This window comes from Pieris napi, chromosome 6 (assembly GCF_905475465.1).
Source record: "Pieris napi chromosome 6, ilPieNapi1.2, whole genome shotgun sequence".
Lineage (NCBI taxonomy): Eukaryota > Metazoa > Arthropoda > Insecta > Lepidoptera > Pieridae > Pieris > Pieris napi.
Window position 1 is genome coordinate 12,359,009 of NC_062239.1, and position 25,669 is coordinate 12,384,677.

At 33.7% G+C, this 25,669-nt stretch overlaps 2 protein-coding genes across 4 annotated transcripts in view; both read right to left on the minus strand.

Moving 5' to 3' along the window:
• Positions 1–205: 205 nt before the first annotated feature.
• LOC125050689 (intraflagellar transport protein 52 homolog) lies at positions 206–6,158 on the minus strand. The gene is made up of 9 exons (XM_047650686.1): positions 5,992–6,158; positions 5,335–5,552; positions 4,360–4,495; positions 2,886–3,034; positions 2,223–2,371; positions 1,502–1,649; positions 1,119–1,222; positions 810–951; positions 206–373 (listed from the first exon to the last, which is right to left on the minus strand). Exons 1-9 carry the CDS (start codon positions 6,105–6,107, stop codon positions 219–221), a joined length of 1,317 nt encoding a protein of 438 aa, XP_047506642.1. The 5' UTR covers positions 6,108–6,158; the 3' UTR covers positions 206–218.
• Positions 6,159–9,169: 3,011 nt separating this feature from the next.
• Positions 9,170–25,669, minus strand: part of LOC125050516 (eyes absent homolog 2) — a 48,424-nt gene continuing 31,924 nt past the window's right edge. For all 3 annotated transcript variants that reach the window (XM_047650416.1, XM_047650414.1, XM_047650415.1), the window contains 12 exons: positions 18,848–19,110; positions 17,085–17,199; positions 15,854–15,958; positions 15,239–15,392; positions 14,796–14,949; positions 13,840–13,939; positions 13,396–13,567; positions 12,756–12,845; positions 11,959–12,170; positions 10,689–10,811; positions 9,994–10,115; positions 9,170–9,723 (listed from right to left, as the gene is read on the minus strand). In XM_047650416.1, coding sequence (XP_047506372.1) covers positions 9,542–9,723; positions 9,994–10,115; positions 10,689–10,811; positions 11,959–12,170; positions 12,756–12,845; positions 13,396–13,567; positions 13,840–13,939; positions 14,796–14,949; positions 15,239–15,392; positions 15,854–15,958; positions 17,085–17,199; positions 18,848–19,110 — 1,792 coding nt within the window. In that variant the 3' untranslated portion in view covers positions 9,170–9,541. The remainder of the gene's footprint in view (positions 9,724–9,993; positions 10,116–10,688; positions 10,812–11,958; positions 12,171–12,755; positions 12,846–13,395; positions 13,568–13,839; positions 13,940–14,795; positions 14,950–15,238; positions 15,393–15,853; positions 15,959–17,084; positions 17,200–18,847; positions 19,111–25,669) is intronic.

Here is a 25,669-nt window from a genome sequence, read left to right on the forward strand (position 1 = left end):
GTTTAATCTGCACTTAGAAAGTCCATTGGTGCACAGCCAGGGATCGAACCTACCTTAGGGATGAAAGTCGCACGCTGAAGCCACTAGGCTGACACTTCTCTAGATATATATTTTTTAACACAGCTAAAATCTCATGACCAGAGACATAAAATTGTCTCTTTCATGCAGGAGTATAAACCGTGTAAAATAAAAAGTTTATTTTGAATAATATTTTAATCTTAATCTTTAGGTGCAATTTTCTTAAATGTTGCTAGTTGTAAGCCAAGTTGGTGCAGCACTTGTTTTGCTCCTTGGTTCTGAGACTTCGTCAATCGCACAGCACGCCCACACTCTCGTATGAAGTACTCTAGTTCATTTTCTAGTTGTCCATCACCTGAAAAAAACACAAGGATTTTTTAAATACCGCCGCCCATGGACACTCAATGCCAAAGATCTCGCGAGTGCGTTGCCGGCTTTTTAAGAATTGGTATGCTCTCTTCTTGAAGGACCCTAAGTGGAATTGGTTCGGAATACTTCAGTGGGCAGCTGATTCCACATAGTGGCGACAAAAACTGCCTTGCCCAGTTGTGGAACGACGGACGTCGAGGTGATACGGGTGGAATTTCGTTTTCTGCCTCGACGTCCGATGATGAATCTCAGCTGCAGCTATAATCTAAAATAGCTGCAGCGTTATTATTATCAAATTAACAAAATAAAAGGATTTGTTACACTTTTTGACGCCCAGCGAAGTGGGTACAGCGTACCAGGAGAGTAGAAGCCGACTGAAAGTAATTTCCGTTCATGCCAGTATAAATGTGTGAACTCGATACCTTGTGCCATCCTATTGCTATTTGGCTGCAGACACTTGTTTGCAAGTCTTGCAAGTTGCGACTTCTCTGAAGAAAATGCTTCGTCGAGGTCAAATAGCTCCAACGGTGGTGGAGGTGGCTCTCGAAACGTCGGAGCGAATACCTAAAAAAAAACGGTCTTTCAAATACGTTCACGTTAATGTCTTTATACTTTCGTGGAGCGTCGAGATAAATAAAAACAAAAGTCGTTGTGTGACTACACACATGTACATACGATGAACCAGTAAAATATATTTATTTGAATATGTAATGTCAAGATTTTCCGCTTACGGCTAATTGTAAAGGTGGAAATGGCGTTTCAAACTGCGGTGCGATCAGCCGAAGAGGTTCATGTTTCACTCCTAACTCCTCATATAGTCCTAGTACTTCGGGTACTGGAATAAGGAAAATTAGTCAATATAATCTACATCATATATATATATTATATATGTATATAGAGTTTTAGTTAGTATGTTTTTTATATGCTGTGTCAACTACTAAACCTGTTCATCAAAGAATCTTTAAAGAATAATTTTTAATGATTTTATGTTAGTTAAAAAAACAGTTTTTCCTGGTTTAGTTAATATTTAAGATACTTTGCCATACTTTTTTCTATAACAGAGAACTGCATCTTGAAATAAGACAGTAAACATATATTCTCCTATAGAACTTACAGTGTGAGAGATTGAGAGAAAATAGTCTCCATGTGAAGAGGGCGTGAGGATGAAGCGGCGTCAGCCGTGGTGGTGGCGAACTCGCTGGCTCCGGCAGAAGCAAAGTACTGAGCCACAGTACATCACCTAAGGTACGGTATTCGTTTACCTGCAAAAATCTATGTACATGAAAAAGCAAGATAACTTTTAAAATTATTACGACATAAATACACAGTAACCACCTCTCTAATTTTGGCATTTCGTAGAACCGTCCTAGGTTCTATTCCGAGGATGTATAAGTTAGCTGATAAATTTTCCTCAAAATCATATTATTATTTCATATTATTACATTACTCATAGTTTCGCAGAGCTATCATTCAAAAACTTACAATAACTTATCATTTATATCTCTCGCGTTTTAGATAATATATGTAGTTTGTAAGAAATCTGTTATCAATACTTATTAAGTATAAAGCAGCTTTTATTGTTATTTTTGTGTGTCCCTAAAAGCTTTAATTTATTGTAATTAATGCCCGTTGGCACACCTTTTTTAATTAATAAAGAATTTGTATTTAATCTGGCTTCGATTGTAAATCAATATTAATTGCACAAAAATCAAAATAGATTTAAATAAACCAAATTTATCTGTCAAAATTTAAACAAACAATAAGTTAGTAGTAGTTTTCCTGGTATGTATTATGAAAACCATACCAGGAGAGAATAAATGAATAGAGATTCTTACATCAGGATCATCCACATCGACTGGGTTGAGATGCAAGTCAGTTACTCCTCCGAGGTAGTTGAATATTAACTCACGAATGAGATCGTTACATTCACAGTCCAAATACTGATCCGTGAAAAAATGACCTGAACCCATCACGAAAAGCTTACCTGCATAAAGTACAACGTATATAAACGTTATCTCATAAAAAGTATAAAATATATGACGCCGCGTTCGTACATTAATTAATTGTAAATATGTATATAGTTTGTCAGCGGGAGCAAGAGTAGGATAATAAAGAGGATTTTAATTTATTTATTTTGTAGAAGTTTACAAGATGAGGCATACTTCTATATATTATAATGTATGTTGTCATTCGAACTTTTCGCGAAAGATACGCTTTTTTCTTGAAGGAACTGCTTTTGGAAAGCCTCTATCGACATTACGAAGTGCACCAGCAAGGGAAGATAATTTTAACTTGACGTGGTCCACGATGGAATAACTGTCGTAAAATTTTATTATTTTTAGTAATGTCAAAATCTTGAATAATTTCCAAATGACCTCTTAACTGTATCATCACTTTTTTCCACCCATTTTGGAAACAATTTCAAAGTTTTTCACGTCAAAATATCTTAGACTAGCTTAATCTGCAATATCTAATTTGTCGTTTAAATAAATAAATACCTCCCGTCTTCTCCGAAGTGTATAAAGCTGCAACCGGTCTTTTGACAGGATAGCATACATCACTGCTGGACAGAATTGCTACAGCTGGCTTTTTGACTGTAACCGTTGCACCATAGGGGTAAATGAAGTTTGGTGCTGGGGGATCTTCACTGGAAAATACCAATTTTGAGATACGAGCGATATGAAATGGAGAAGGATGTGATTAGAAGAATACGAGTTAACACACACACACACACACACACTGATGTCATCTGACCATATATCTCACACAATTGCGCAGACTTACTAGATTAATATACTAGGCACGTATGAATTGTGAGGGTCTGCCGTTTAACTAGAAAATTTGAGTTGTGAGATACGCGAGCGATATGAAATGGTGAAGGATGTGATTAGAAGAATACGATGATAACACACACACACACACACACTGATGTCAATAGATCATACATAAAACGTCTCACACAATTGTGCATAGACTTAAGGTGCGCTTACACGGGCAATTAAAATTGCTCAATTCCAGTCAATACTCGTCAATTATGACGTCACGACTACATCAAGCAATTTACGGCAACGGCAACAAGCATCAATACTGCGCAATACAATATTGAGCGATATGGCACAACTTCATCAACTAGGCAATACTGTCCTACACGAGCATTTCAGTATTCGCTCGCTATGGACGACATTCTTCTTGCTGCGGCGGCTTGTAGCGCTTTTTTTATTATTAATCAAAAACAAAAAAGAAAGAAAAGGAAAAGGCGTCTGGTGCGTCAAATTTGGGTGCGATCGTTTTTGGCAAAGAGGCCGCAATTTTCATTGTGAAAATAAAATTAAACAATTAAAGAAAAAAATATATTTTTTCTTTAATTGTTTAAGGATTTTAATTAAATTTTTAATTTATTATTTTTTTAATTTTTCTTTAATTCTTTAATTTAATTGATTTTTTTTTCAAGAATTAGATAATATATTATTCAAAAACTTTACTAGAATGTCACGAACATACTTTGAATTACTTTTGAATAAAGTAATTAGAAATTATTATTATTTAGACCTCTCGCTGTCCCCGCGGAAGCAAGACGGCAAGCCGCAAAACAAACAAGTGCGAATGAGACATATACAAAAATTGCTAGGAATTTCCAAGTCCATTGGATATTCGTCAATTCGTATCTGCGACATTGAGCGATATGAAATATCTGGAGCAATTAGAAGCAATATCGCCGAAATAATTTATTGAAATTTATTGAATTTATTGAAATTGCTCCATTAATTGCTCCAGATCGGTCCATTCGTATCGCCGAGCAATTATTGCCCACGTGTAAGCGCACCATTACTAGAGTAATATACTAGGCAAGTATGAATTGTGAGGTAGGCTGCTAGACTAGTAATTAGGCCTATATTCACGACTTTCAAGGAAAATTGTGGTTGGAACCTTGGAATCATAAGTAAGGAATATATGATAATAATTAATACTCACAGAAAATCATCAGATTCACTTGTGTAGTTTGGCATTTTCATAATGAATTTGGTAATTGCTCTGTTTAGAATACCGTTTGAGATATGACATTCTTTTGGATGGTAGAACTTGTGGTACTTCGCGCGTACCACGCAATCTGTAAGTCATATATTCTAGTATAATATAACATGTTGTAGAATAAATAAACGACTTTTTATATAACAAATTCTGTTGAAACTTTTTAAGTTTTTTGTTTTTGAAGTCAAACTTCTTTATCGGCGTTGGAAAAAAATTTACACACATTTGTCACATTTTTCGGTTACGCGCCATCTTTTTCTTGTCCCTACCACGGTTGATCCGAAGAGATTCGAAGCCATTAGTAACAAAAATATATAATAACGATAACAATGATAGTAATACTAATAATTCTATTACAATTAATGAAATTCTGTAATAATCTTAGTACTACATAGTAGTACAGTAGGTAATAAGTTAAAATGAAATAATTGTATTTGTATTCATGTCTATGATAATAAAAGCCTTTTGTTAAACTTTATCTAATTTAACTTTATTTAACCAATTTCTGTAAAGTTGCATAAAGTAGATCATTTTTCGAAAAATAAGGTCATAAAGAAGTTTCACTTCTTACGTGTGTACACCTAGTACACGCACACATTTTTTTTATTTAATACAATTGACATTTAGCATTTATGAAGTCACTGGAAACACACACTTTGAAGACCTAAAACCCTGTGCAAAGACACATTTCTGTGCGTGCCCGAAACAATTACTGTTTTGAAGAGAATTAAACTGAATATCTAGGTTACGTTTAGAAGGTTATACGCCGTGTGATACAAGCCCTAAGAAACAGCATTTACGTATGCAAACAGTCTATAAGAAGAAGGTAGGGTATAGGAAATTACTACTGGTATTCTCAAGGGATCAAGATTGATACCAAAATTTATCAGTCTTTGTTCTGGGATAACAAAATAGTACCATTATTCACAACGATTCCATACTCTTCTAGAAAGAAATTGATATTAGTATTCATTCTTTCCTCTCCTCCATCAGTCATAAGGACTAGCACAGAATCCCCTCTCTCCACGATACTTTTAAGCGCTGCTAACTCATCATCATTGAAGACGTTCTGAGGTCCTGGTACGACAAGTATTTTGACGTCTTGGAGTATTGAAGGCGAAAGTTCTTCACGGTTTCTAAAAATTTATACTTTTATTTAACTTTTATGTAGGGTAGGCAAAACTTGTTGAGTTATGCAGACTCCTCAGACGTCCTACCCTCAGATAAAATGTGGAGCCTCGACATATGGTTTATGACCTCGCGTCGCACGGATTTACCTTAAGACACAAAAATACAGGCAGGAACAGAAAGCCCGCCATCGCCTATAAAGAAGATTTTCATAAAACAGAATTCTAGTTCTTGCTTGTGGTACAACGTCGGGGTTTAAACGCACAACCTGAGTCGACAATCGCAATCTTTACCAGGATCACATAGCTGTATGGATGCTATGAAAATAGGATATTATTAAGACACTTTATTAAATGACGAAGAACTTCAAGGCAGAATTTCAATAACAAAAAACAATAACTAACCTTAAAACATAATAACTAAATTATATTATTAAACTCTACTTACATCATAACTTTCCATGTTGTCTTCAACTTTCGATGTAACATTTTAAAGTTCTCATTAATTTTAAACATCTCATTTTTAGACACATCAAATAGTATTGTATTTATAATGGACTTCATTTTATTATTTTAAAATATTTGTGTTGATAGTTGTAAGAATTGGTTGCTAAGCAACGGAAAACTAATTGTATAAAACTGTTGTCTGTGGGGAATATTTTTGTATGGCAACACAACCGTTATCATTGTAATGTGGAAATATTATTTTTGTCAAGAATTTGGTATGTAATTATTACTAGGAACATAGACTCAACTGTCTTATTAAAGTTAATTTATATTTATCTTCTGTCTAATTTTATCATTCTTAAGTCAAATTTGTACTCTATTACTCCGATAATTAAAAAAAAAAAAACTCGTAGTTGTAGTTTTAGCGATAGGGTTTTGTAGACATTTGCTTCTCATAATTCCCTTTTTTATGTTACAAGAGGCAATCGGGCAGGAGGCTCACCTGATGTTAAGTGATATAGCCGCCGATATAGTCGGCCATTTTCAACGAGATTTTTTCTGCTAGTAATTGTTATCTTCTAATACTTGTATGTGTGTAAAAATTGTAGTCATATTTTAAGCATACATATGTTGTTTTAGGACTTATAAATAAATAAATAAAGTGACAAAAGGAAGGAAGGTAAGAAAGGTTCTTTTAAGAATCTTTGGCCCTGTTTGCGACGACGGTGTTATACGTATTCGCTACAATGAATAACTTTGTAACACCTTAGACCACGCCACCATTTTATAAAATGCAATAGGCTCAAATGGTTGGGACATGTGCACCGAATGGCGGACGACAGAACCCCAAGGTCCTTACTGAACTCACAACTCGGTGGCAAGAGAAAACCCGGTAGACCGAGGCTGCGTTGATGGGATGGAGTTGTCAAGGACCTCGAAACAATATGTGTTCGAAGTTGGAAGCAAGAACCACTAAATATATTGCGATGGCAATATATACTTGATGAGGCTCACAAGGGGCTGTGTATTGATACTGATGATGATGATGAATTTGATGTCAGTCAGTTAAAACTAAAATAAAAACCAGTATAAATATGAAATAATATATTTATTCACATTTGAATAATTCTGTAACGATTTCAGTATAATTACGCATAATTGTATTTACATTTATAATAAAATTTACTAAAACATTACGAATATTGCTAGAATCGTATCAGCCGAAATCATACAAGACCGGAAAATAAATTGTACTGTTTTTACAATTAAAATATATTTTGTAGTTTAACTTTCTTTTGTAATCTGTTACATTTTTCAGCCAGTGTTACCCTATTGCGATAAAAATATTGTGCTCATGTCTACAAAATAACCCCATTATTTATAAAAAATACTGTTTTACTAAAGTAATGTAGATTCGTCTCTTTAAATCCAATGTGTGATGAAAAGAGATTAGTTCACTTATAAAACAGATATTTTTTTATAAAAAAGGGGGTTAATGGTTCGTACTTATAAAGATACAGAATTTGGGTGGTTTAGCACAAATTAAAAGATTCCGTCAAAAAAATCCCATGTTTGATAAATATTTTACGACTAGCGTAATTCAAAATGGCGGATGAATTCAAGGGCTTAAAAGTGAACACAAAAATACGTTTCAAAATATCTAACAATCGTTTAAAAACTGTCCGTAAAACTTTCAGATTTATCAGACTAGGTTTATGACGGGATCTTTAACATCGGATTAAAAATCAAGTGTAGAAAATCTTGTGCTGATAAATAATAAAAGCGGCGGCCCACAGAATATAATTCTCTAAAAAGTTTCACTAAAAATAATTCTGTACATATACTTATATAAAAACTTAGGAATGGTTACCTAGAGAATCTACATCTATTTACAAAAGGACTTTGAGCTGCGTTTGAGCTTTCAATGTGGGAGCCGGTGGAATACAATATGTAACAAATATATTTTTATATATGTTCTAAAAATAATATAGGTTTAACAAATACGGCTCGTACTTATTACGAGTTGTTGAAAGCTTTAAAGATACAAAAAGATATGTTTAAATTGGATAAGTTACCAGGACGTAAGAAGTCGCTGGAGTATTGTTTCATTGTGTGCGTTTTAATTTTGAAATAAAACTTTTGAACACGATTTTTGTTACATATTGTAGAATCGAGAATTTTCTTAATAAAAATTATTTTATATTTTTTTAATCGCCTTTGACCCCAGCTCCGCAAGTCGAAATGAATATAATTATGTACTTTAAGATATGTTTCAACATCGATTAATCAAAGCCACTTGAATGACAATAAATAAAACCATTGATCGTTAATTTAACGGTCCGTTTTCAAAAACGGGTCGTTAGCTCGATGAACTTGGCTCTAAAAATTAATTGTAAACTTATTCATACTATTGTCAGAGTTCATATTGCGAGTCTAGAATAAAAATATGTTCAGAGAAAAGGTAAATACGAAAGTTAGGAAACCTATTTGCTAACTTTAGGCCATAATGACCTTAAATTAATTACAGAAGGTCGGAATTATCCATTGATATACATAAAACCCAAGATGCACAGTCTCGAATAAAAGTAACGCTCGAAAGTGTCCCGAAACACTATTTCTGTCTCTTTCTATAACAGTATGTCTATAACAGTATATGTTACAAGCATATATTATTGCAAAATCAACCTTACGCGAATTGCTTAAAGTTGTTATTACAACGCAGTGTATACGTACTTAAAGCAATAAAATTTTACGACCGACCGTGGTCGGTAGGACAAGGTATTGAGTGGAGTCGAACATGACTTTTTTATTTACAACTATTTAACATTATTTTAAATTTATCCGACTTTTCGGGTGTTTTACAGCGTGCGTGGTCACGGTGACTGAAGACATAAGGTGTTGGATGTTAAATAGTTGTAAATTTATAATAATACATAACTTTAATCCGGTTAAAAAGTTTTTTCTTTAAATTAAAAAAAAATGTTAAATTGGCTACCTCCTGACCTATACTTTATATAGCGTAAATATATTTGTCAAAAACTACACACAAAAAAGTTCAAAAGTACATAAATTTATTTATAAAAAAAAACAAATAAATAACATCGACTCCACTTATTAGACGCGAGACTATTTGAAATGAGCGCACAATTTAGAATGTTGCGCTCATTTTTTGAGGACGTTTTTTTTGACGCTGAGTGTGCATCTTGGGTTTTTTGTATATCAATGGAATTATCATAATAAATTTTAACGATTTCTTTGTTTTCTATATTAATTTATAAAATCCCTGAAATTCCACTGAGTAATTTATCATCCATTGCGTGTAAATTAAATAAATAACGCTCAAAAGTAGAAAATTTAGGAGATTTTCAAACAACTTGTACTGAAATACCAGGTTATCAGAACAACATAAGAAGTCTCCATCCAAAGTACCACCACAAAATTATCCTAAATAAATCTGAGTTCTTTGTCCACATCAAAATAATACTCAAAAATCGAATCCACGGCAGGATGGTGTTTATATACAAAATTCCATATACCAGGGTAACAGCAGATCATAAGAAGCCCATATCCAATGCGTTGTATAGAGCCGCTATATCCGAGTGTCCGGATATCCGCCAAAACGGATAATTCTTAGCTTTAGCCGCAGCCTCTTCGTCTTGTCCATCTCCTATCACGACATAGGTACACCTCTCTCCAAATCGCTGCTTGATTTTCTCAAAGCATGTTTCCTTGCCTGGAAAAATATTTTTATTTTTTAAGTGAAACTTTTTTAGGCACTTGAGGGTAAAATTTTTACGGATGTTTCATCCGTCACGAAGATGTGCAGCGTTTTTGTCGAAGAAAAGGGAGAGAGCGATTGAGAGAGTGAGAAAGGCGAATTACCTTATAGGAATTATATTTTTAAAATTAAAATCTCAAAATGCCACGTGTTTTTATCCACCCGGGAATCGAACCACAAGAACTGCGGTCGACCATTTTAACTTATAAGAAATAAGGATCTTACCTGTTTTAGTAGCGGAATAAATATTTTCGATAGGGAACACTCCTCCAAGACCGAACAGCAACACCTTGGCTAACGCTGGTACCAGTTGCGTTGTCGTCACCAATACATTTACGCAATTTTCTCTGTAATTGAAAAATAATATTACAAAATTAACGTTTTTTTTAATCTAATATGTATATAAAATTCTCGTGTCACAATGTTCGTTTACATACTCCTCCGAAACGGCTCGACCGATTCTTATGAAATTTTTTATGCATATTCAGTAAGTCCTAAAACCCCTAAGTAATAAGGGGTGTCCACTCCAAAAAAACAAAAAATATATAATTTTTTTGTTTTTATTTTTTTATGATACATCATACAGCATACTAAATACAACCCCTAATTTTCACCCCTCTACGATCAACCCCTTTTTTATAACAGTAGATAGTTAATTTTATTGAACTAAAAAAAAGTTTCCTAGAAATAATATACATGGCAAAACAACGTTTACCGGGTCAGCTAGTATATTATAAAAAATAAACAGGATTTTTATTTTAAATTGGCAACCTTATTGTATTTTTAACACTAAAACTAGAAAATAATTTATTTATCGCGAATAATAAAACAAATACAATTTTGTTGATATACGGCATGTGAAACAATTAATAAATAAATATCATGTTTTAATCTGATAGTATTAAAATGAAATAACAAACCTAGAATTGATCATATTAAGGCATTTGCAGGCCAACGTCAACCAGTTGTCTGTGCCCTGCTCAAGTTCTGCTCGTAATTGTAGCCACTGCTCACGTTTCGCTGGTCCAAGTAAGCCGCCCACACTGAAAACATTCAAACAATTATTTATTATAATTATTTCTGTGTCACGGGCTTTAGTTCCTAATTTTTTTTTTTTAAAGTGACACTTCTTTAGGCTGTGGGTAAATTTTTACGAAAACGTCACGAATTTGTGCAGCGTTTTTGTCGAAGAAAAGAGAGAGAGCGATCGAGACCGACTGACAGAGAGTGAGAAGGGTGAATTACCTTATAGAAATTCTATTTTCTAAATTAAAATTTCGTAAAAAGAAATTAATGATTTTATATTTTATGCAAAATAATTTATTGAAATCTGAAATGACGAATTGTAAATTAAAATGCCACTATTTGTATTAATTTTCGACACTTAATTTAATGACAATTAAATTCATTAAATTCCTAGCATATCTTCCTTTTTCCCCTCCCTCTAAGTCTCGGAAATCTAAATTTTTAGATTTCTATAAATATGAACAAGACTTAAAGATTAGTTTGCCAAAGAAGTTTCCCTTCTTATATGTGTAATTTGTACGCACGCACTTTTTTTTATTCATACAAACTTAGCTGGCGCTTATTAAACTAAAAACTAAGTAAACATTCTTAAAACTTAGGTAAGCAAATACTACTTCTATGAAGGAGCCACTCAGAAATGTTGATAGCGAACATTAAATGATAAAGATTTAATACAGACAAGTACTAGTAGTTAGTAATTAATTATATATTGTTCCGTGTTCAGTCAAAGTGAAAATCATTTATTCATTTAGTTAACACAATGTACACTTATGAACGTCAATAAAGAAATACATATTAAATGCTTTACATTTACTGCCAGTTCGCAAATCAAGGGCGTAGAACGGAAGAGAGGAACTGGCAATAAACTCTCCGCCACTCTTTTTAATCGCCAAGTTTTTTGTTTTACACAAGGTTTGTAAGGAGCTACAACCATTACACCATGTTCCACATTTGACATTACATATCAAGTAATTAATAATAATAACATAAATGTAAAAAAAACAAAGATTTGTCCTCTATCAGCAGGAGGCATGGTGAAATAGGAGCACGCACATACTCGTGAAAACAACACGCAAATACATAGTCGAAACAACTACCATCACCGCATACATGAATTCAATTTCGACCGAGTTTAGTAAGTACTTACAAATAAATTAATCTCACCTATTCCTATAATTATTGTATGTATCCTTAATTTTTCGGTATCGAAACGCCAACTTTCTCATCCAATCAACTCCGCCTCTTACACCAGGAGCGCATAAGCCTGCATTAGGTGCCGCCCCTGCGTGAAACCCGTCGGATGCGAAGTTGTAGGCAGATAAGTCCTGGCCATTATCGTCTGCTGCCACTGCGTCTATGTGCTCCTGGTCACAGTCCTGTAATAATATAGAATTAAATTATTTTCAACGTTAAAAACCTTAATTAGTAGAATGTTGGTCTGTTTACATCTTGATCACTTTCTAAACCAAGGTAAAATACCGGGTTCGATTCCCGGTTCGAGGGCAAGATTTAATTTAAATTATTTCTCGGCCTTTGGGAGGGTTGTGCGGTACCAGGGGAGTGCTTAAACCGTACATGGAGGGCACGGTCGAATTTCTAAGGCAAGCAGTGAGTATGCTACCTAAGAAAGGAGACTGTGAAGGTTTAGAACGTAGCAATACGTTCTAGGCCGAGGATGTCAAATTATACAAGTGCGAATTATAAAAATCTTCTACTTGACACTGGCTAGTGCACAAACCGTGCCAGAGCCATATAAAAAATAAAGAAACAAGGTAAAAAGAGTTATCCAAATTAATGAGGTTACTTTAGTAAGTTAAAAGTATATAGTTCATCTATTAAATTCTGACTTGAAATCATTAGAAAATAATATTGTTATTCTACAGATCAGTTAGTAGTTTTTATAATTTATTTCATCAATCAACAGGCACACTACAATAAGATGAAGACAAAATAAAAATTACCTCAACATCATTAAAGAAGAAATGTGTGTCTGCTAGACTGAAAATCATCTCCTCCATTCTGAATCCCAGTTGTACTATTTGCTGTGTGTCCTGAAACAATATTTAAATTACACTTTATTATTTATTTATTTCGGAATCCTACAGCTAACATAAATTATGTATAATAACAAACAGTTACACTGAAAATATAGCCAGAGATGGAATACATAATACATTTAATTACAAGGTTCAAAAATTAACAAAAGAAAACAAATAAATAAAATATTTCAATACATTTAACTAAGTGTTATCTAATTTGGCCGTGTTGTGTGATAGTGTTAAAGTAAATTTATTGGTGTTTGGAGTTGATTTCCTGTACTGTACAACAATGATGCATAAAAAATTATCAACTACATAACCTTCACAAACCAATGAAAGAATACTACTTATTATAAGTTAAATGACTATCCCCAATACAGAGATCTATGGCAATTAAATATTTCCTAGCTTCAAAATTAAAAATGAGGTATTATTTATTAAATCATACCAAAATTTTCTTTGGCGGTAACATAAATGAGATATACTCACTTTTTTAATTAAGAAGTGATTGTTATTTGAAGTAGTACAGTAGAAGGAAATGATCAGTAAGCTTAAGACATACCTTATTGTACTTCGTAGCATATGTCCCAGTTAGCAGAGAGTGGAATATGATAATTGTCTCGTCAAGATCCCAGATAAATACTCTTTCGGTAGTTGGCTCGGGAACATGTTGGGCAGGTGATGATGATGTATTTCTCCTTCCTCTCCCACGAGATCTTGATGCTGTGCTTTCTCTGTGAATGTTACAAAAATAAATAAAAACAACCAGAAATATGTTTCGAAACCAGAGTTTGACTTGCAAAACAAAACTTGAATTCCAAAAACCAATATGAATCCTTGTTAAGTAGTTTGCTAAGCTATGGCAGCTATTAGCGCAGATGCTAGTGTGAAAAGTAAAGAGGTATAGCAATTATGTTCAACTAATAAAACCTTTTATAATAAATATATACTACAAACGTTTGTAAGAACACAACAGTAAGTTACTAAGATATAGTAAAAATCTCACCCTGAGTTTTCTCTACACCTTCTACTGGCAGCGTGTATTTCATTTTTGATTGGTGATAGAGGTGTGTCATTAATTGATGGAAGCATTGTTGACGGTGAATCTGAAATAATTGTATTTTCATTTTACGCTTGTAAGAAATGAGTACTCAATATTTTTAAAAGAAGTTAAATAAAAGTAAGATTGTATATTATTTAGTTTATCTAAACACATTATACCAAATCGGACTAGCAAGTCATAATATGTATATAATAAGATTTTAAGGCATATTTTGTTAATTTAGAGAGATATAAAGATTGAATACAAATAACAAATATTCCACCAAAAGCAGTTTCAGCCTATAAATCCAGTTTTGGACAAGTTTATAAATCTTTGGTTATTCTAACCAATAAAATGTTCCACGAAATTATAATACAGTATTATTACCACTATCACCATCAGAATCAGGCCAATAATCTGAATCGTCATCATAGCTTACTAAAGGACGGTCAATTTTAAATCTTTTATTTGGAGGATAATCTTCGTTCTCTTTATTCATGTTGGGCTTGTCTTTTAAACGGTATTGGAATACACTGAGTGGAATGCTTAATTATATTAATTAAAACAGACTCCTATTTCATTTTTATAGCCTACTACAATTAATAAAATTATAAATTTACACAAAATCTATGACGGACACAAACATCAACAAATAATAATCAAATATAAGAAACATAGATTATAAATTATAATATAAATCACTTTACGAATCTCAATGTCAAAATAAGCAACAAAGAAAAGTCAATTGTCTGTTGTTTTGGATGTATCATGACACATGAACTAGGTGGCGCTTTACACAGCTATGGGCCACAGAACACATTGCACAACATATTATTATAGAAATACATTTCTACCTAATGCTTTAAAGAAAATAAATAACCATAAAATTATTTATGGTTTCATCATATAATAATGCTAACCTGCTAAAGTACCACCGAGGTGATAAGACGTGTGTCCTGCGCTACCGCTGCTGCTTGGCGAACTAACGTAGGGTGAATAACTAGGGGTTGCATAGTACCCACCATATTGGGCAACGCTATGATCTGCATAGCCGGTTGCGTAACTTCCGTAGTCCTGTGGTAAAGATATAGAACATAAATTACACAAAATAAAAATAAAATAAACCCCCTCTCCAGTACAATTGAAAGAAATAATTGTCTACTATACGTTACTGAGTAACATAGTATAGGCATTGAAATGTTATGGACTAGAAAATTAAATAATAATTTTAAGATGGTGTGCTTTTGTCGCACTTGTGGTTTGAATATAGTATATTTTTATACAGATAAAAACAAAAGATATTTGCACTTTGTCCAGTCGTAAGCTAATTCTTCTATACACATTCGAAGTAACAATATAATACCTGTTGGGTATTTGAAAAAGACTGCGCCAGGCCGCTGTTATATGAAGAATACGCATAGGGTGATGGTTGGGTTCCGAAACCTGTGCTTGGCACTGTACCGACACCGCCCACGCCATAAGCACTTAGGTACGTTGGCGTCGCTTTGCACGAGGGCCTGTAAACAAAATAAAATCAGATCTTCATAGACAAATAACCATCTCGATCACATCTGCTTTTTAATAAAAAAACACCGTAATAACTATTTCATTAGATAGACTATAGACAACAGACACGTCAAAGTTTACCCACTTTTTGCGGGGTTGGTGGAGTTGTCGGGGGTTTGAAAGCACAACAGATATTATATGAAATTATAGGATTATGACCAGGAGTACATAAACGCAGTGGCACTTGATAACAATTTCCTGATATTTTTGTAGGCAAAATATATGCTTCTTAAGCGTAGTGGTTAAGCGTGCGAATCTCATCCTAGAGATAAACTTTTTATGTGTTGAAATTTACCCTGTACGAAGTAATTGCCTGCTTGTATGGCAAAGGAAATATCAATCAGCTACTTGCGTTTAAAAAATATGTATCAAGTATACCGAAAATATATATATGTGTATATTAGAATTGTACCTATTATTAGAATTGTGCGCAGTTGGGTAAGCGCCATAGGGCTGGTTGTACAAGGACGAACTGACGTAAGATGATGCAGCGCCTCCACCGCCATATTGTTGCATACTAAGAACAAAAAATATTTTAATTAATTGATAAAAATAATATGGTATTATTGATGGGGGGGGGGGGGGGGATATATTCTAAGAGCCCATGTAAATAAAAAAAAATTAGGTTCGTGGAAAATGACACATTATACATACGAACTCTTATTTAATACAAAAATCGCTATTTATTTAGCTGAGTCACCTTACCGTAGTCTGTATATCGAAGTACAGTAAACCCTATAACGCGTTTTTTTATAACTACTATAACGCGGTCCGGACCGCGCGCGTTATAAGGGTATTACTGTAATATACATAACTAGTACCTTTTATAACCTAATTACAGCTAAAATAATCTCATTAATCGTCTTCATTGGCTTCAGTTCAACGGACCGTTTATTTCGGGTTCCTATAATAATTGTTTCACATACGATCTGCTGTTTCGCTGGTTTTTTTTGTTATTTTCTAAAATCGACTAAATCTGGCATTTAAATGTATTTTCTATTTTTTTGTAACATTTATTTTACCTAAATTGTCATACATTTTAGATAAAAGAGTTTGTACCATACACCGTAGATATAGTATGATGTGGTAAACTTGAATAAATAAATACCGGCCCCGTATTCAAAGAGTATTGGAATTTCGAAAGCCTTTTTCCTAACTCCCAGCCTATTTAAAAAAGTTCTACCATTTATATTAATAGTTCCACGACTAAGAGCGGGCACCAACCAAAATCACAGCAGATTTTAACGAAGTATGTGACGCTTGAATAAAAAGCAATAAATATGTATTAGTCAATACTAAAATCTCAATGGTTGACTCAAATTAAAATCACAATACAATATAAATTCTTCGATACAAAAAAAACACAAAATCATTTCTAACTTTTGCCTAATTTCATTTTTATGCAATCATGGCGAGTATTACGGAGCTAAAAAATAATTGAATTACAGCACGGAGAGCTTTTACTAGCAATTTTATTATAAATTATATAATTATATAATTACGAGTCATTTAAATTAAAATCATTTAGCGTATACATTTTTGTTCCGCGAAACACTGTATCGTCCGTGTTATCTCACGCGAAATTCAAACATACACTAGAGCGTACGTGGATGAAGTAGAACGTAGAGTGTATCAGTACTCACCTATTATAATACTGATAAGACAACGCGGACTGGTCGTACGGCAGAGTCTCCCCGTACAAGGCGACGTCCGCGTCACAAAGCCCTGGACTTCGGACTTCGCTCTTCACACCACCACCTGCGAGCAATATTAAATTACGTTAAGTATCGCAACATAGCGAGGAAATGATAGCAGCATTATGCAACTACATACTACCACTGTGTCTATGTGTTCCTGGTCATTTTCTAATGCAAAAGCCCTGTCAGTTGTTTTCCTGGTCATTTTCTATTGAAAAAATAGTAATTTTGACATTTTCGTGTCTGTCTGTGGCATCGTTACTCCTAAACTAATGTCCATTCAAATTACGAAGTAAGGAAAAATATTGCAGCATTATGCAACTACTACCGCTATGTCTATGTGTTCCTGGTCATTTTCTAATGCAAAAGCCTTGTCAGTGCTATGTTTTCCTGGTCATTTACTATTGAAAAAATAATAAAATTTACAGTTGCGTGTCTGTCTGTGGCATCGTTACTCCTAAACTAATATTAGTCCGTTCAAATAATATAAGCGAGGAAATTATTGTAGCATTATTCAACTACTACCATTGTGTCTATGTGTTCCTGGTCATTTTCTAATGCAAAAGCCCTGTCAGTTGTTTTCCTGGTCATTTTCTATTAAAAAAATAGTAAAATTTTGACATTTGCGTATCTGTTTGTGGCATCGTTACTCCTAAACTAATATTAGTCCGTTCAAATAATATAAGCGAGGAAATTATTGTAGCATTATTCAACTACTACCACTGTGTCTATGTGTTCCTGGTCATTTTCTAATGCAAAAGCCCTGTCAGTTGTTTTCCTGGTCATTTTCTATTGAAAAAATAGTAAAGTTTTGACATTTGCGTGTCTGTCTGTGGCATCGTTACTCCTAAACTAATATTAGTCCGTTCAAATAATATAAGCGAGGAAATTATTGTAGCTTTATTCAACTACTACCACTGTGTCTATGTGTTCCTGGTCATTTTCTAATGGAAAAGCCCTGTCAGTTGTTTTCCTGGTCATTTTCTATTGAAAAAATAGTAAAGTTTTGACATTTGCGTATCTGTCTGTGGCATCGTTACTCCTAAACTAATGTCCGTTTAAATAATATAAGCGAGGAAATTATTGTAGCATTATTCAACTACTACCACTGTGTCTTATGTGTTCCTGGTTATTTTCTAATGGAAAAGCTTTGTCAGTGATATGTTTTCCTGGTCATTTTTCTATTGAAATTCGTGTCTGTCGTGGCATCGTTACTCCTCAAAAATCTAAAGTTTGCCTTAGAAATTGAATTTTGGTTCGTCTCTTGAACTCAATTCGTTCACAATTAAAATCAAAGAAATATAAGAAAAAGCGATATTATTATTTTCTTAAAGAATATTTTACTTCAGACTCATTTAGAACACACCTTTCTCTCCCTTAAATGATACTTTAAACAATTTTTAGTAAGATATAAGCTAAGCTAAAACAATATCAATTATTATATCGCTGGGAATTCAACTCTGGGTCATATTATATCACACGGACCAAACGGACAGGAGGCTCACGGCTCACCTTATGTTAAGTTGTTAGCTCGCAAGTGCGTTTCCGGCCTTTTAGGAAACCTCTTGAAGGACCCTAAGTCGAATTGGTTCGAAAATAAAATTTGTCGTAATGACAATACTAATACTAAGTAATGATAAAAATAGATAAGAGATGGCGCAACTAAATGTACTACTATTTGAAATGTTTTTTAGTGAAATAGAACATACCCGTACTATCTTCATTCATCAACCAAGCGACAGCAGACGTGGAGGTGGAAAGGCCAGTCGAGGTCAATGGCAGTGGCAATGTGCTGGGGCATCCGTTGAGATTTTCCACTTCAGACAAGCCTAGGACGTCACCGGTTAGCGAGCTGGTGGATGTGTTGGGGTAGGTGGTGGCTAGCAGTGCGGGAAGGTTTGCATCCTGGAGCAAGGATGGTGGGGAGTCTGATGTTGATTCTGATCCAGGACTAGCCGCTTCGCTTTGTAATCTGTAAGAGATATATGTGTATTAATATGTTGTTTTTTGAGACTATTTGATCTGATTTTACGGAGCCTGTAAAAATTATCTTGTTATTCGCAGGACCAGTTTTCTTCGTCAGTCTCACATTACTATTATGATAATGGGGCCCTTCAAGTATTACATAAGCAGATTTACTTTATTTATCCCCCCCCTCTTATCAGCAAAAGTAAGCAAAGCTCTCAAAAATAATAGTACATAAACGTATTAAATTTTTTTACGAATCCTCGAAAATGCATTTCGTTTTCAAGCATAAACAATGTATGGGTAATGTGTGTAAAAAAAGTAAATAAGTACTATAAGAAAATAGCAAAAAGGTTAGTCGACATCACCGGAGACGGAAGAGCTGGCAGCTCCGTCGTACAAAGAATTAGTATAGCTATTCAAAGTTGCCAGTTTCTTGGGAACCTTGCCTAAAGGGACTCCTTTTATTAATCCGCGTATATTGTAGTTATTATATTTTAAGGTTAGTTATTGTTTTTAGTTAAGAAACTGTAAATAAGTACCTTATCTTTGTTGTTAAAAATTAAATTTTCATTCAATCAAATCTAATTTCTGTTTTTAATTAATGATTAAAGACATTATGCCGAAGATAACTGTTTATTTGTTGAATACAATTGCGGAAACTATAAACAGAATTTGATTCCTTTTAGCAAAAGCTTAACAATCAATTGCTTAACACAACAAACAAAGAATCAAAGACAACGTTGGGAAATAAAAAACCAATTAAAACGTCGAATGTTGACGGCGCTCTTAAAATAATCGAATGTCTCAATTCCCTGTCGTAATTGATTTAATTAGCTTAATTGAAACCATTTTAACTTTGATTTAACACAATTTACTATTACAGGCCAAAAGACACACTAATAAAAATCATTTTTTATAAATAATGTGAAATCTATAGTTATAATTTTATCGACGTATGGGAGAAGTTTTGTAGCAAATCGTCACGTTTTTCGGTTACGCGCCATGTTGCTTTTTATAGTCAAACTTCTTTATCGGCGTTGGAAAAAAATTACTGTCACATTTTTCGGTTACGCGCCATCTTTTTTTTCTTGTCCCTACCACGGTTGATCCGAAGATATCCGAAGCCATTAATAACAAAAATATATAATAAAGATAACAATGATAGTAATAATTATATTACAATTAATGAAATTCTGTAATAATCTTAGTAGTAATAAGGTAAAATGAAATAATTGTATTTGTATTCATGTCTATGATAATAAGCCTTTTGTTAAACTTTATCTAATTTAACTTTATTTAACCAATTTCTGTAGTTGCATATACCTAGTAGATAATTTTTCGAAAAATAAGGTCATAAAGAAGTTTCATTTCTTACGTGTGTACCTAGTACACGTACACATATTTTTTTATAACACCATGCGCATATTTTATAGATGTCCTCCTTCTATTTACTGCTAGAAGTACTCCTTTCCTTGTCAAAAAATTCTCCTATTAAATAAAATAAACAAATCATCGCTTAAAAAAAGCTACGCCAAAAAACTGTCGTCAAATTTAGATAAAAACCATAAATATTAATCACCAAAAATAGCAGATGCCCCACAGACATGCAATAGATTTATCTAATTTACACATGTTACGATTAATTTAGCTTTATCTGTGGCCAGCTTTCGCGCCGACACAGATGATATGTAGGAAATTCGATACGGTATATTTGTTTGAGGTATTGTATAATTCCTTACCGTAATTAGGAGAATACATTATGTGTTAAAGTATACAGTAATAGTTTAATAATTCTAGTATATAGTATAATATTCAATAAATAAATGCCAAGAAAGTTTTTGTCTTTGAAACTATTACAAGCAATTTTTTTGCAAAGAAAAGTGGTAGGTACATTTAGATCGATTAATTAATAAAATTCGCACAATCAGCCATTAATAAAAGCATGCAAATGTCATAATTAATTTTCATGTCATATAATAAGTTATTTATAATTGTCAAAACTGTCGATGGTTTACATAGTGTCCCTATAAAGGCACCTTTCCTTTTAAAATCTAATCACCTTCCCCTTGAAGACACACGGCAGTGATCTATTATTTCTAGGAAGGTAATTAAATAGTTTGATAGCCATGGCGTAACATTTTTTGAAATACATCATGGTGCAGACACAGCCGTGTTGGATCACTCGGTAATGACAGCCAAGTAATGGTTTTGAACAATTTTGGATGCTTTTTACAGTCATAATTGCTTCAAGTATATATAAACTTGAGAGCAGTGTTGGCCTAGTGGCTTCAGCGACTCTCATACATGAGGTCGTAGGTTCGATCCCCGTGCACCAATGGACTTTCTTTCCAAGTGCGCATTTAACATTTGCTCGAACGGTGAAGGAAAACATCGTGAGGGAACCGACATGTCTTAGACTCAAAAAGTCGACGGCGTGTGTCAGGCACTGGAGGCTGATCATCAACTTGCATATTACATTTTAAAAATGATCATGAAACAGATTCAGAAATCTGAGGCCAAGACCTACAGAGGTTGTAGCGCCACTGATTCATTTATTTATTTATATATACGTACCAAGTTCTTAAAAAAAATGTCTACATATTAGAAAAGGACCCCTAATAGAACGAAAACAGATTCGGAAAACTTATAAGTACATACTATTGAATCATAAGTTACACAGTAAAAGAAAAAAAAACAAAGAAGTCTCGATATGAATCTTGTAATGCACAGACTAATTTCGTCCAACAATTGTCTATTATCATATTGTAACGATCCAAAAAATATCGTCGCATTAATTTTAATTAATTCGGATATTGTACTCATGGACAGAACATTAAATTATAGGCAGCGTTGCCGCACCTCAACATTTTTATGATATTTTACATAATTAAATCAATATAATTTATGCAAATCATATAAAAATATCCAGTTATGACAACTTTTCTATAACGATTTAAATTGCCCATTTATATTTCTAGTTTTCTATTAATTTTAAACAATATGGCAACGCTCATCAAATGCTTTATGACTGAATTTAATGAAATTTTCGCGTGTTTTCTTCCGATTTAAAAATAGCTTATAATTTCCGGGTTAAATTACACATTTAATAATAAAACTGTCGCATGGAGACGGACGGACCAATTTAGTAATTTATTTTATTCCTAGAACTCTGAGGAAGGTTTTTATGAAGAGAAAATTGCGGAAACTCTAAAAAAAACTGTATTTTTATTGTGAACGCAAAAGTTTTGATGTATCGTTGGTATTTAAAATCAATTACGTAAACGAAGTGTTTTTCAACGCAAAGTTACGTAATTTTTTACGTTTTTTATTGAGTTTTTGGCGTGATTGTTGTAAATACATCCTACTATGTAATATTATCCACGGACAAAATTTTGGTCTTTGACTAGACAGTTTTACCACAGATCAATGTCCTTCACCGTTCTCTGCTTGATGACATAAAATCACAGATTAAATGATCGACTTACTTCCTAGTACTACTACATAAGAAATTATTAAACATTGTAACAATTTTATTTAGTTATCTACATCCGGCTAACATTTAAATGCGCCCTCTGTTAAAAAGCTCTTGTTTATGTTAAGTTCGCGCCTTTTTCAAGTGTCATTTTGCTTTTTGCCGCCACTTCGAGCACACAACGCTATCGTATATCAAAAGAACGTTTCAGAATCGTTTTAATGCTGGCATTGTCACTTTTAATTGAATTCTTTAATGTTTTTTACATTCAGTAGTCATCGTAAAGCCAACAAAACTTCAAACAAGCCGTCGGGACAATGGAGATCCATATGGTGCAATAATTTATTTGTCATTTTAAGATATCGTTTGCCCCGGGGAACAAAGTCGTAAAAGCCAAATCTATTTAGAAAAAATAAAAGAAGGTAATGCTATTATCACTAGAATACTAAGTAAATAACATATACTAATATATGAAACAAATAAACCTATTTCTTCCTATTCCACGGTTAAATCATTGTTGTTAGTTGTTACGTATAGTGTAAATAGTTGAAAAATAACTAAATGTACATTACAGTAGGTACTTAATCTAATTAGACTGAAAAAGCAAAAGCGTTTAAAGATTGTTTCAGTTTAAACATGTCGTTACGACGGTAATTTTGACTGTCTAGAACGTAATAATCTATTTACCACTCTTTCGTGGAAAAATATACCTTACCTTAATAATACCTTGGTGAAACAGAGATAAATTATTATCACTCTTGATTAGTTTTTAAACTGTCGCATTAAAAATTATTATTTGGAAGAATTACAATCTAAACTAAAATTATCCTTATGGTTGTTACGATCTATTTCAGGAATCTATAAACGAATATTGCTAACATTGTGCATAGGTACATAATTTCCGTAGAATAAAGACATCCTCGTGTATTATACAGTAAAAAATTTGAAAAATTCTGAAAAAAATTACAGGTAGGTATCATCACCCAAGGATGTCAAAAATAAGAGAAAACATTAAAACAGTCGTAATAGTGCTTTACGACTTTGTTCGATATGTTCGAGCTGTTAAAAATTATATCTTTATATCTCTTGGTTATGTTAAATACCGCAGTTGTATGACTAAAATGAAATATTTTTAGATAATTTGTGTTTTTATTCCGGACGCAACCTAACAATTTAAATATTAACAGTATTTTAAATATTTTCCTAGCCTCAAATTTTCGTATTAAACTGTTTAATGTAAGGCATAAAATACTTGATGAATCAAACGAAGAAATTCTCTCCCTATAATAGACCACAGCAGTGTTAGCCTAGTGGAATCAGCGTGCGACGCTCATTCCTGAGGTCGTAGGTTCGATCTGTTATGCACGTTTCACACAATTCACTCAAACGGTAAAAACATCGTGAGGAAATGTTGCTTTGGCCCCAAAAAGTCGACGGCGTGTGTCAGTCACAGCATCAGCCTATTAGATGAAGCCCAGACGTAAATAGGTTGTAGCGCCACTGATTTATTTAATAATCACAATCTTGACGTAATTAAATCAATCTTATTATAAAAGTTCACTTAATTTCTTCTAATCCGTTGCCATGTCGTTAAACAATAAACCTCTTTGCCCTTTGACAAGGGCACAATGGCCGGCACACGTCAAAGAACAAGGGCCGTTGTTAATAAACAAGGGTTCCGTAGTTGATAGGTATTAAGTGGACACGTGCTTAAAGCTCTGATGTACAAAATACCAGTGCTACATTAAAAACATTATACTCGCTAACAACGGAATTAAATTCGGTAATTTAACCTAGCTTATAAATACAAAAAAAAACATAACTAACTTTAACTTTAACTCTTGCCTCCGTCAATGTTCCAGCAATTTTGGAGCCAACAGGCATCGCAAGAGACGATGGCAAGCGGCCAGATGGAATGTCTTTGATCCCTTGGAAAATGGGACGGGCTTTAGTATGGGATGCTACTTGTGTAGACACCTTTGCCCCGTCTCATCTCCTTCGGACAAGCCAAAAAGCTGGCGCGGCCGCAGAGCAGGCAGAAAATAACAAACGGCACATATATAAGAGTCTTTCCTCCAACTTCAATTTTGTTCCCTTTGGAGTAGAGACTCTTGGGCCGTGGGGTTCAAGTGCACAGGCGCTTATTAAAGATTTAAGTTGGCGCCTGGTAGATAGTACCGGTGACCGCAGAGCTGGCACTTTCCTGGCTCAAAGAATAAGTCTTGCAATACAGCGAGGAAATGCTGCCAGCGTTAAAGGTACACTGCCACAGGGACCAAACTTTTTAAATTTGTTTAAATTTTCATTTTATTTATTTTTAATTATTATTATTATTACTTTATAGGTTAAGAAAATTGTAAATACTGTATTTGTGTAAATAAATAAAATATATTATTAAAAGGAGTCTCTTAAGGCAAGGTTCCGAAGATACTGGCAGCGTTTTTCCCTTTGAATAGCTAGACTAATTCTTTGTCTTCTTCCCTTTATATAGCTAGACTAATTCTTTTCTCTGTAGCTGCCAGCTCTTCGGTCTCCTGTGATGTCTGAACTTTTTAATTAATTAAAAGGTAATTAGAATTGCGAAAAGAGCAGCAGTGTTGGCCTTCAGCATGCGACTCTTATCGCCGAGGCCGTAGGTTCGATACGCGGTTGTGCATCAATGGACTTTCTATCTATTGCGGATTTAACATTCGTTCGAACGGTAAAGACATCGTGAGGAAATGTTGCCTTCGACCCAAAAATTCGACGCCGTGTGTCAGGCACAGAAGGCTGATTTACTTGCCTATTAGATTGACAAATTATCATGAAACAGATACAGAAATCTGAGGATCTAAAAGGTTGTAGCACCTCTGATTTTTTATTTTATGTAATGTTATCCTTGAGTCCTCGAATATAGGCTATTTTTAATAAAAATAAAATAACGATTTAATCAGAAATCTGAGCAGAACGACTCTTATCCCTGGTCGTAAGTTAAAGCCATGACTGTGCAATGGACTCTATATGTGCGCACTTAACATTCGCTGTAAGAAGAAGGAACCTAGGCCTTAAACCGAAATGTCGACCGTGTCAGGCACAAAAGTCTGATCACCTA